The following is a 12,513-nucleotide window of genomic DNA, read 5'->3' as shown; positions in this document are numbered from 1 at the left end:
TGGGAAGAAGGTCGGTAAGATGCTTGAGTGGTTCAGATGGAAATTCGTCACTATCTTCGGCAAGAACTTAGGATGTGTACGCAGGACCACCCTATCGTGGAAGAACTTTATGTAAGATCGATAAGACTCCAGAGCTTGAAGTTCGCCAACCCTGAGTGCTGACTGACCGCCAGCAGGAAGACTACTTTCCAGGTCAAGAACTTTAAATCACAGGAGCGCATGGGTTCAAAAGGAGCCTTCATAAGCTGGGCCAGGACAATGTTGGAGGTCCCAGGACACCACAGGGAGCCTGAGAGGAGGCTTCAGTCGAAGAAGGCCCCGCATGAAGCACCTCAAGATAGGATGCACTGAGATGGGCACACCAACCACCTCCTGGTGGTAAGCTCCAATGGCACTAAGATACACCCTCACTGAGTTGGTTTTTAGGCCAGACTCCGAGAAGTGTAGCAGGTAGTCCAGCAATTTCAGGGTGGAGAAGGAGAATGGGTCTAAACCGTGACTTTCACACCAAGCGGAAACCCGCTTCCACTTTAGGCCATAAGATTTCCCAATAGATGGCCTCCTGGACTCCAGCAAGACCTGGGACACCTCGTCTGAGAGTTCCTAGGGCTGTAAAATGAACCTTTCAACATCCACATTGTGAGGGACAAGGCCCGGAGGTTGGGATGATGCAACCGACCCCGATCCTGTGTGATGAGGTCTGGGGTGGTCCCCAGATTGTTTGGTTTCCTCAGGACGAGATTTTGCAGGAGAGGGAACCAGATTGGATGTGGTCAATAAGGGGCAATGAGAATCATGGTCCCATGATTCTGCTGGAGTTTCAGGAGGGTCTTTGACACTAGCAGAAGTGGTGTGTACGCATACAGGAAGCCCCTGTCCCAATAGTACGCAAAGGCATCTGATGCCTTCCTGCTGTCCTCCAGGAATAGGGAGTAGAACCGAGCTGCCTTCGTGGTGCAGGACGACGCAAACAGATCCACATCCGGGGTTCCCCAAAGACGAAAGATCCAATCTGCAACCTCCTGCTTCAGAGACCATTCGTGGGGTCAGAACGATTGACTCAGACTGTCCGCCATCACATTCTTCAGTCCTGGAAGGTACATGGCCTGGAGCAGGATGCCCTGGGACAGAGCCCACGATCAGACCTGAACAGCTACTTGGCAGAAGAGGTACAATCTCGTACCCCCCTGTTTGTTGAGGTACCACATTTTCACTTGGTTGTCTGTCCGGATTAGGATCACGTTGTTGGCCAGGCAATCCCCAAACACCCAGAGTGCATATCAGATTGCTCAGAGCTCCAGGAAGTTTATCTGGTATTGTGCTTCCTGGGTGGACCACTGACCTTGGGTGTGGAGCTTCTCCACATGACCACCCCACCTGAGATGGGAGGCATCCGTGGTGAGCACAGCCTGAGTCGGGGATGCCTGGAATGGTACCCCCACCTCCAAGTTGGACAGGGTCTCCCACCATGACAAGGAGACCTGGAGTGGCTGAATGATTCAAATGTGCACCTGAAGATCCCGAGAGGCCTGGAGCCACTGGGAGCGGAGGGTCCACTGAGCTCTGCGCATGTGTAAACGAGCGAAGGGAGTGACATGGACCTGCCATGTGCCCCAGCAACTGCAACATGCGGTGCACCGAGACCTGGTGACTCCGAGAGATCCTCTCGCCAGGGCCATTAAGGTGAGAGCCTGCACTGTGTCGACCCTGGCTGCAATGAAGTTCAACTGTTGCAACAGAACCAGTTAAGACTTCGGGTAGTTGATCAGAAAACCCCGGGTCTCCAAGATCCGAATGTTGAAGTGCAGGGACTGCAGTGCATCCTCCTGGATAGAGCTCTTCATGAGCCAGTCGTCCAGGTAGGTAAAGACCTACACATGCAGTTTCCCCAAGTAAGTGCCCACCACAGCCAGGCACTTGGTGAAAACACAGGGTGCCAATACCAGGCCCAACAGCAGCACTCGGTACTGGAAGTGTTGCCTGCCCACCACGAACTGCAGATACTTCCTGTGAATGTGGGAAATTTCGATGTGGGCTTAGGCATCTTTTAGGTCGAGGGAGCAAAGCCAGATTCCCCTCCGCAGGAGAGGCATCAGGGTGCCGAGAAAAACCATCTTGAACTTCTCCCTTTTCAGAAACTTTTTCAAGGCCCATAAGTCCAGAATAGGATGGAGATCCCCAGTTCTCTTTGGAATCAGGAAATTTCTTGAATAGAAACCGCTCCCCTGTTGTTGTGGCAGAACGGGCTCGACTGCCCTAGCTATTAAAAGGGCACAGAGTTCTGTGAAGAGCATCTCCTGATCTGCTGAGATGCCCCAAGAGGGGCAAGGAGGAGAGTCTGGCAGGTACCCTGAAAGTTTAATCTGTACCGTTGATGAATGATGGACAGGACCCTCTGATCTGAAGTGATGGACGGCCAACGGCCCGCACAGAGCCGTGGCCAGCCTCAGACTGGAGGGCCCGCCGTCGAGGGTACCAGAGACTGACTTGTACTCCCTCACCATCAGTCAAAACCCAGTGGCTGGGCTTTGCTGGGGGGCTGGCTGAGGCACAGGAGCCTGGGGTTGCCAAGGGTGAGACCTCGGGCCAGTCCATTGGGTCTTCGCTCTGGTCGCCGGAGGGTAGTATTTCCTTGGGCGGTAAAATGGGTGTTTAGGTCCCTGTCATGAAGACCTCTTTGCCCGAACACTGCTGGATGGGGTGCTGGCAGGACTCAGGATGATCCTTCAGCTCCGCCACTGCCTCCTTAATCTTATTCCCGAAGAGGTTCTCCCCGGTACAGGGCAGGTCCACAATCTGCTCCTGAACCCCGGAGGTGTGGAACCAAGCCACGAGGTAGGCACAGATGCCAGTGGCTGCTACCCTTGCCACTGTCTTGAAGACATCATAGGCAGAGCGGACTTTATGCTTATAACATTCAAACCACTGCTGGATTACCTTCAGGAAGTCCTTCTGCAGTTGTTGGGGAAGGCGCACAACCAGATCCTAGACACGCTTCCAGAGATTCCTTGAATACTGGCTCATGAACAGTTGGTAGAAAGCAATACATGCTGCCCTCATGGATCCTTGGAAGACTCTCCTCCCCCAGGAGGGGGCACTGAGGCGTGGATCCGATAATGCGTCACCTTTTTGAGAGCAGACTCCACCACCACAGACTGGTGCGGGAGCTGAAGCCTCTCAAACCCTTTGGTAGGCTGAACCAGTTACACCACATCGTTCTTCCTATTCACCGGGGATACAGAGATAGGGTGTTCCCAGAGCCGGACTGGGACAGCCACTACCTCTTTCAGCGCAACCACAAATTGGAGAATCTCCAACATTTTGTGGCGGGGGTCCTCCCCAGTCAGGAGCTGAAAAGGGATGGACTCCGCCATGGCCCATACAAAGCCCACAAGAGGATAGACATTTCTCCTTTGGTGGCGACAGCTCAGAGTGCAGGTCCTTAGAGTCCTCTGACTCAGACACATCATCTCCCCATGGTTCGTACGGGGCGTCCTCTTCACTTAGGACCCCTGGAGATGCTGGTAGGAACATCTCGACAACATCTGCAGCTCAAGGCACCGATGGCATCGGAGGCCTCGAGAGCTTCAAGGGACCCAGCAGAGGCTTGAGTGGTGCTGGCCATGGAAACGGTGCCATCGGGCCCGGTGGCCCATCCTTGTTGAGGAATCAGCGATTGGAATCTGTTCCGGTAGAGACAGCATTAGTGTTCCCCGGGGCATTGAAGGCTCCCAGGGCAGCGGCACTGGCTGCATCGGCAGTACACCGAGGAGCAAGTCCAGGCACTCTAGCAATGGTGCAGGGTCCGGCAGCTCGATGCTTTGTAGGGCTTGGCTGACCACCAACCGCACTCTAATTCCTCCTCAAATGCCACCGAAGAAAGGACAGCCAGAGGAGGAGGAGGAGAAGGAGGCGTAACCTGGAATCTTTCAGAACCCCAAGGGAGACTGGTGTCCGATACTGAAACCGGTAGGGACTGCCTCGATGGAAGGCAACGCCTTCTTGGCCTGGGGCCACTTCAGGGGCATCTCGGACAGAGCCAGTGCCTTCCTGTGCCTGACCTCATGCGATGACGGAGACCGATGACGGTGCATCCTCAATTTCCTGCGATGCTCAGCCTGGTCTTTCCCCGGAGCCAAGGGAGATGGAGACAATATAGACCTGGAACAAGAGGAAATGGAAGCAAGTTGGTCCCCTGCGCCCAATTCGACCTGGGGACCTGATGGAGAAGGTAGCACGGGACCGGCGACTGCCGGCTCCCTTTCCCTACGGGTGTCCTGGGGCCAGTTTTTCCATTTTATCGAGATGTGCGTGGTGACCCTTGGGGGGGGGGGGGTGACATCTGGGCACTAAAAGAGCATTTCCTGACATTGTGTAATGCCCCCAGGCACAAGATACAGACCTCCTGGGGATCTGTAATGGACATGGTCCGGGGGCACTGGCAAAACCCCGATGACACTATTTAAAAAAGTATCTGACGAGCGGTTGAAAGCCGGCAGCCACCAGGGGATGGTACCAGAGATTGATCATACAGAATGTACCAAAAGGCACCACTTACCATGACACCCTCTAAGGCCGGGACGAAAAATGAGGAACCCTGGCGCGGGAGAAGACTCGACCATTGAAGTTTTCCAACATAAAGACAAACTCCATATTTGCGAGATGATAGCTCTGTGGAAAAGAAGAGACTGAAGAGGGACCCCACATACTATCCATGCTTCCCACATGGAAGCATGGATAGTAGCATGCTGGGCATGCTCAGTGTGCCTAGTCAAAGTTCTAAAAACTTTGACAGAAGTTTTCCATACCGGGTTCCATCTGATGATATCACCCATATGTGAGGGCTACCATCCTGCTTGTCCTAGGAGAAACAATGTTTCAGTGCATGTCCTCAACCATGGAGATATATGAGTGATACAATATACCAATGTAGTTTGTGTATCTTTGATATTTAAGATGTGATTGTTTAGGATACATTTTGTATTGTATATTTGTGCATGAATACTTTTTAATATTTGTAATAAATATTTTAATGATTTATACGGGTATTTTTATCTTTCACAATATCCAAAAACACAGAGTATAAGAAATATACATACATATACATATATATGAGTTCAGTTGCACCACTGCAGAAAAGGTTCCCATGTACACATGAAGAGATCTTTTTGGTCTTTATGCAAAGCTGTCAATTTTCCCCATATAAAAGACATTTCATAATCTTTTGGACAACATATGGACTCAGGGTAGGTATATCATTCTCTAGTTAGCAGTGAGTTCCCATTTAGCCGTAGAAAAAAAAAGCTACCATCAGTAAGTCTGTCAGAAATAGATATAGGAGAAAGAGTTTGGGATCGTTAGCAACTTTCACTGATAAAATATCTTCTAATCAATTGTCGTATCTTGGACCAGAACACTTGAACCAAACTTTAGTTCCAGCATAGATGATAAAAGAATATGATCTGGCCACGCTGCCTCCAACATTTATCCGATTGCAATGGATATATTTTATTCAGTTTTTAGGAGTCCAATAACATCTCAATAGCACTTTATAGCCATTTTCTATGATCATGGTAGATAATAAACTTTTTGCAGTCTACCAAAAAAAAGATCTGTCCCATTCCCCCTCTTCGATTACCTCTCCCAATTCTTCTTCCCATAAGACCTGTATTTAACTTTAACTTCACTGGGTGTGGATAATATAGAATATATTAGAGAGATCAGGCCCTTTTCTTTGATTTCTATGGAACACAAGTTCAAACGATATCTGGAGGTTTCTTCCTTAAATTAGTTTAGTCATAAAAAAAATATAATGATAGGTATGCATAGTGATCTGGCTCATAAAGACCATAACCTCTCCTAAGGTCCTCAAAACTAAGCATTTGTTTAACCCTGAAGAATTGGCCTACACATCCAAGACTCAATACATCCCATCTTCGATATACTAAGTATGTATTTCTAGTTTTGAATTTAGGGTTAAATCTGACACAAGTCAAGGGGGAATAACCCCTATGCTTAAAGAGAGTAATTCTATATTTATTCACAATTTCAAAGATAAAGGCCATAAATGGATTAGCTATTTCCCTCAATTTTCCTCTGATTTTAGGAACTCATGCCAATCCCCTCTCCCCAGCAGTACCTCACCCAAAATACTCTGCTCAGTTTGTACCCACTGCTTCTCTAAAGGGTGAATATTCCACAACAAAATACTTTCAACTGTGCAGCTGCAAAGTAATGTTTTAACATTAGGGACCATCAGGGCCCCTCAAGCTTTGCTTGATGCTTCACCCTTCTAGAGACACATGGAGATCTGTGTTAAAGCTAAAAATGCATTGTAATACCAAAAAGGAGTCAGGGATCTCTACAGGTAGGGAGGCCAACTTTTCCATGGACCATAACTGGACACCCGCCACCCAGCTATCTACATTCCTAATAATCGAATCACCAACTATGACGGCCGACCTAACCCTTCCCTCCTGGGCAGTAGGCCTTGGGGAGATATCCTCAGTGCGAAAGGACAATGCATCACCTAGAGAGCAGGTCCTTGCTACAGGATCCTTTCCTGCCACACCTGGTTGGTGCTCTCCCATTATGAGACCGTCTTCCTCCAAGGCAGCACCAGGGCTGCCAGTCTGAAGTTGGGACTGGACTATTATGTCCCTGAAGGTCTCATCTATAGGAGAGGAATATGTAGAGGCCGATAAGGAAAAAGCAAAATTGCTTAACAAATATCTCTGTTCAGTGTTTACTGTTGAAGGGCCTGAAGTAGGACCACATAAAATGAACACAAATAAGACGAAATGAGGTAAACCTCAATCAATTTTCAGAACAATGAGTTCGTGAGAAGCTAACTAAATGTAAAGTAGATAAGTAGATGGGGGATATTAAGGAAACTTAGAGATGCCCTGGCAGCTCCGCTAGCTGACCGTTTCAATGCTTCTTTAGAATCTGGAGTAGTCCCAGAGGATTGGAGATGGGTGGATATGGTTCCTATTCATAAAAGTGGAAGTAATGGATTGCAAGATCTGAGGCAGTATGGCTTTACCAGAAGTAAATCTTGTCAGACGAATCTGATCACTTTCTTTGAGTTATCGGGGAGCTGGATCAATGGAGAGCACTAGACGCAGTGTAATTGAATTTCAGCAAGGAGTTTGACACAGTTACACACAGAAGGCTTTAAATAAATTCAGCACCCTTGGTATGGACTGACTGGGTTAGAAACTGGCTGAATGAGAGGCGACAAAGGGCAGTTGGAGTTTTATCTGAGGAAGGAGGCATTACTAGTGGTGTGCCTCATGAATCGGTCCTTGGATTAGTTCTTTTCCACATTTTTGTAACATAACTGAAGGATTGTTGGGGGAAAGATTTGTCTTTTTGCAGATGATACCAAAATCTGTAACAGGGTGGACAGCCAAGAAGGTGTGTAAAACATGAAGAGGGATCTAATGAAACTTAAGGAATGATCTAAGGTCTGGCAGCTAAGATTTAATGCTAAAAAAGTGCAGAGTAATGCATTTAGAATGCAAAAACCCAAGGGAAAGGTAGAATACTTGAGATGAAATTCTTCTAAGCACAAAAGAAGAGCAGGATCTGGGAGTGATTGCATCTGATGATCTTAAGGTGGCCAAACAGATGGATAAAGCGACAGTAAAAGCCAGAAAGATGCTTGACTGCATAGTGAGAGGAATGGTCAGAAGAGTGAGATCTCATTTGGAATACTGTGTACAATTCTGGAGATCGCATCTTTAAAAGGATATAAACAGGAAAGTCAGTCCAGAGAGAGGCCACTAAAATAGTCAGCTGTCTTCATTCTAAAGCATATGGGGGTGGACTTAAAGATCTAAACATTTACACACTAGAGGAAAGGTGAGATGGGGAGATATGACAGAGACATTCAAATATCTCAAAGGTTTCCATGCACAGGAGGTGAGCCTTTTTCAACAGAAAGGAGACTTCAGAACGAGGGGTTATGCAATGAGGTTAAAAGAGGGTAGACTCAGGAAATATTTCTTTACAGAGAGGATGGTGGATGCATAGAACAGCCTTTCTGTGGAGGTGGAGACAAAAACAGCATCTGAATTCAAGAAAGCATGGGATAAATACAGGGGATCTCTAAGGAAGTGATGGGAATTATAATGCCAGATTAATTGGACGGATGGGCAGACTAGATGGGCCATATAGTCTTTTTCTGCTATCATGTTTCTATATTTCTAATTTGGTCAAAAGACTCTGTCCTCTGGCCTGGCATAGGTGATGGGGCATCCTCTTCTGAGACCAGAATAGGCTCTTGCATGAGGACAGGTGGCCTGTAGAAGTGAACAGTAATATAGAGGTGACTGGTTCTGCAGTCTGCAGGTGAAATACTTCTGCTACTAGTCTAGGAGGGGTGAGCGTCCTGGTTATTGGCAACAATAGGGGTAATCTGACCCCTTTTTTTGCAGATCCAGGTGGGCTGTGTAGAGTTTTGTTGGTAAAATAGCTTGATAAATCAAAATCTGAGGTGGATAAACCAGTTACTACTACTTCAATGGGGTAGAGTGTTTGGATGTTTTGGTTGCCTTGGTATGCTTCAACGGGCCTGTAGAAACTCATGTCAAGGAGTCCAGTGCAGGTCAACGATATTACAATGGATGCATTGGAGCTGTGCTGTGGGTCCTTGCACCATGCATCATGGAGTCATGTATGGAGGCCACAGGCTTGCATTGTGTACGTCTGTTCCCCATACATTGAATGTGTCGAGTGCATCGGAGTTCCATGTGTCAAGTGCTTTGATGCTCTTTGCGTCAATGGCATTGGTGGAAGTTACATCGGTCAAGTCAATGCGCTATGCATCACTGATGCTGTTGGCACTAATGGCCATGTCCTCAGTGCCATTGCACCATGCTTAGAATATTTATGCTTCTTCGATGCAGGCTGTGATGTCTCCAGTGACTGATGCTGCTTTGTCTTCAATGCAGGGTGACTGGTGGAACTTGATCCTGTAGCTTTGGCCTGAGAGGATGGGGGAGTTTTTGAGCTCCCATTCAACTCCTTTCCCAGCAAGGTAGACAAGGCTGCACTATAGGACAAGGACTTACAGCGACTCTGAAGAGATTTACGCAGTTCTTCGATGTGAAGCGCTCTGGATCTCTATAAGTGCGGGCATAGCAGCACTTCTAGTCATATTCCAGGCCAAGGCATCGATAACACAATTTGTGGCAGTTGATGAGGGACATAATTTTGCTACAGTTACAACTTTTGAAACTGCTCATCGTAGTTGCTTTCTTCTTCTGACAGGACAGGACATGGTGGAACATGCTGCCTTGTTATGCTGTTTTTCTTTTTTTTTAGGGTAGCAATGAAAAGTGCCAAACAGGGCAGTAGAGGCAACTTAAGAGGAAAACTGAAGTAAATATATTAAATTGAGAAGATAAGGATTTTTTTTTTTCAGAAAAAATAGAGAGAGACAGTTCCTATCAGTGTTATGTTTGGACAAAAACTGACTAAGGAGACTCACGAGGCAGCTCCTGCACAAGTTTGGTAGAGCTCAAAGCTCTACTAGCTTGAAGATACGAGTATATTCAATGTCACTGGATGACATCACCCACATATAATGGCTAATTCAACCTGCTTATCGACGGAAAATGGAATATCACCATGCAATCATATTTAATTGCCAGGGTGCCTATTCTCCATTTTATATATCAAATCAGAAGCTGTTGCTGGACAATGTACTGCACTCACTATCCAATCAGATGCAATGTTAGGCAAATGAATTTCCCCTCCCATTCTCACTCACCATCCAATCAGAATCCGTCGCTAGGCAGCCTATCCACTTTCCATACTGTGGCCTACAGCATTCCTGAATTAAAACAGAAAGATACAGGGATTGAAGTTCAACTGATCCTGGGATATAACAATCTGGAAGCTTTTGTTTGATGATAATCTGCATGGAATTCATAAAGCAGTAATAATATTAATAGTTCAACTTGATGACAGGGTAGGAACTAGGAAAGGCAAGTGAACATGGAATCTCAAACTTTAGTACTGGGGAGGATGTAGTTATTGGCAGTGAGTGTCCTTGGACATAAGGTTAAGTTAGAAAAGCTGTTCCATTCTGTGATAAAGGAAGTTGCAGATTCTGGGTCCTTACCTCATATTTGTAAACTTCAATGTTGTGAACTTGTCCTCCAGTGCGTGAATCTATGGTTAAAAGTATGAACTGTGAGTGGCACAGCAAGAGAAACACAAAGACAGGACATTAACTGCCAGCATATGCCTGGTGCATTAGTGAAATATTAGAGAACCCAGAGAGTAAAAAACATGTAGCATAAATACAAATTTCACCCACTTGTGGAAACCTGTTTCATCACTGGAGATATCCCTTTTTCAGGAAGCCAGTGTCTAGCAGATAGGAGGGTGGGAGAAGAAGCCAAGGGGGTTACTCTGGAAGTGTCTGTTGTTTCTACTGATTATTTGTATATTGCCAGTGGCCAGGCAGTTGGAGTTCCTTGCTTACCCCAAAGTCGAACAGTTCCGTCCTCACTGCCCGACAGACATTCATGGACCTTCTCTCGGAGGGCCAGGCAGTGTACGTAGTCCTTGTGTCCACGGAACATATTCTGAAGGGATAGGAGAATGTCAGGAGAAAGCACAAATAGAGGACAGAATAACAGGTATAAGAATCAGTAACACTGCAGTACAGTAGGGAAGAGAATAAGGAAGCCACAAGAGGACAGAAAGCAAGGGTTCGTAAAGGATGGGAAGACAGAGGAGAAAAATACACCCCCCCCCCCAACCACCCCATAGATTAGTGCTTCTTAATGCCAAATTTCACAGAAAACTAACAGAGCCCAACAAATCTGAAAGATGGCTCAGCATGATTTATATGAAAAGAAGTGAGCTATACATGCAAATGCAAATCCAGATAGTGAAGAAAGAAATGCATCATCACAGAGTGCTTTTAAAAGTAAGTAAAGGCATAGGGATGCAAAAACAGTAAAGGGAATAAGCAAGGGGAGCACACAATGGGAGAACAGCACAGGAAACAAGCAGGATTAGCACAGGAAGCATGAAAGACATAATGTAGTGTTGAGCAGTATTTCCCAACTACTATTTTATCGTACAGTGGTGTGCACTCAGATCTCATCAGGTGTGTCATGGAAAAGTCACCACTGATTAATGCTTTAATCCAGATCAGTACCTGAGCTCTGCTCTCATTAACTCACACCAAAATGAGTTAATAGTGATGACTCTTAAGACTTCCTTTCTGAGAACATCTGTAATCACAGATAGCCAAGCTAGTTTTGTTCTGCACACACAGTGCATATAGTACCTCCTTATCTTTCCCGTCCTTAGCTTCCTCCTTTGAGCTCTTCCATCCTCTATCTCATCCGCAGGCTGAGTGAGATGGGAAGAGAGTGCGCACTGAACATTGAATACAACTCATTCTGAGGGTTGAAAGCAGCAGCAGCAGTGGTGAAAGTCTGGCAGCCACATGTGGCAGGCAAGATAACTGAGCCGTCTGCCCACATCATACTAATTCATCCCTTCTCCTGTACTTGTATATAGGGGTAACTGGCCCATTGTGATGAGTTCATGTGGGACTCTGACACCCCCTACTTTGTTTTAAAATTTGGAAGAGAGAAACTGATGGGGCTTTCAGTGCTTCCCTAGCTCTTTTTTTGACCATGAGTCCTCTTCACATCTTCACTGCTTGCCCTGTGGAAGGTAGTTTGCCACATATCATTTTTGTTAAGGCAGATGTGCCTTTGGCTTGATAAGGTTGGTAAACCCTGGTGTAGAATAAATTTGTCTATAAGAGGAGTACAGGAAACAAGCAAGGGGAGTGCAGTATAAACATAGAAACAACGGCAGAAGAAGACCAAACGGCCCATCCAGTCTGCCCAGCAAGCTATGCACTTTTTTTTTTTTTTTTTAATTTCTCTCATACTTCTGTTACTCTTGGCTCTTAGTAACCTTTTGGTTCTATTTCCCTTCCACCCACATCATTAAATGTAGAGAGCAGTGTTGGAACTGCATCCAAGTGAATATCTACCATAGTTAGGGGTAGTAACCGCCGCAATAAGCAAGCTACACCCATGCCTTTGTTTACCCAGACTATGTAACTCAGTCCTTGTTGGTTATTGTCTGTATATAGATCCACCTTTCTACGTTCCCCCTGCCATTGAAGCAGAGAGCTATGCTGGATGTGTGTTGAAAGTGAAGTATCAGACTTTCTCCCCTGCTGTTGAAGCAGAGAGCTATGCTGGATGTGTGTTGAAAGTTAAGTATCAGACTTCCTCCCCTGCCGTAGAAGCAGAGAGCTATGTTGGATATGCGTGAAGTATCAGACTTCCTCCCCTGCCATAGAAGCAGAGCGCTATTTTTTTTTAATTTTTTTTTATTTAACACTTTTTTATACCGACCTTCATAGTAATAACCATATTGGATCGGTTTACATTTAACAAGGGTATAACTGTAGCGTAACTAAAGAAAATTAAACAAAAGAAATGAATAAGGCAAAGTTACATT

At 46.2% G+C, this 12,513-nt stretch overlaps 1 protein-coding gene across 1 annotated transcript in view; it reads right to left on the bottom strand.

The window, feature by feature from the left end:
• The window catches only part of THOC6 (THO complex 6), a 157,909-nt gene that overhangs the window by 47,661 nt on the left and 97,735 nt on the right, over positions 1-12,513 (bottom strand). Inside the window, exons 8-10 of the mRNA XM_029606783.1 lie at positions 10,499-10,601; positions 10,133-10,182; positions 9,779-9,841 (exon numbers count right to left, since the gene is read on the bottom strand). Of these exons, the coding sequence (XP_029462643.1) occupies positions 9,779-9,841; positions 10,133-10,182; positions 10,499-10,601 (216 nt within the window). The remainder of the gene's footprint in view (positions 1-9,778; positions 9,842-10,132; positions 10,183-10,498; positions 10,602-12,513) is intronic.

Source organism: Rhinatrema bivittatum, chromosome 6 (assembly GCF_901001135.1).
Source record: "Rhinatrema bivittatum chromosome 6, aRhiBiv1.1, whole genome shotgun sequence".
In the NCBI taxonomy this organism is placed as follows: Eukaryota; Metazoa; Chordata; class Amphibia; order Gymnophiona; family Rhinatrematidae; genus Rhinatrema; species Rhinatrema bivittatum.
Note: the sequence above shows the minus strand (reverse complement) of the source record. Positions and strands in the feature narration are given on the sequence as shown.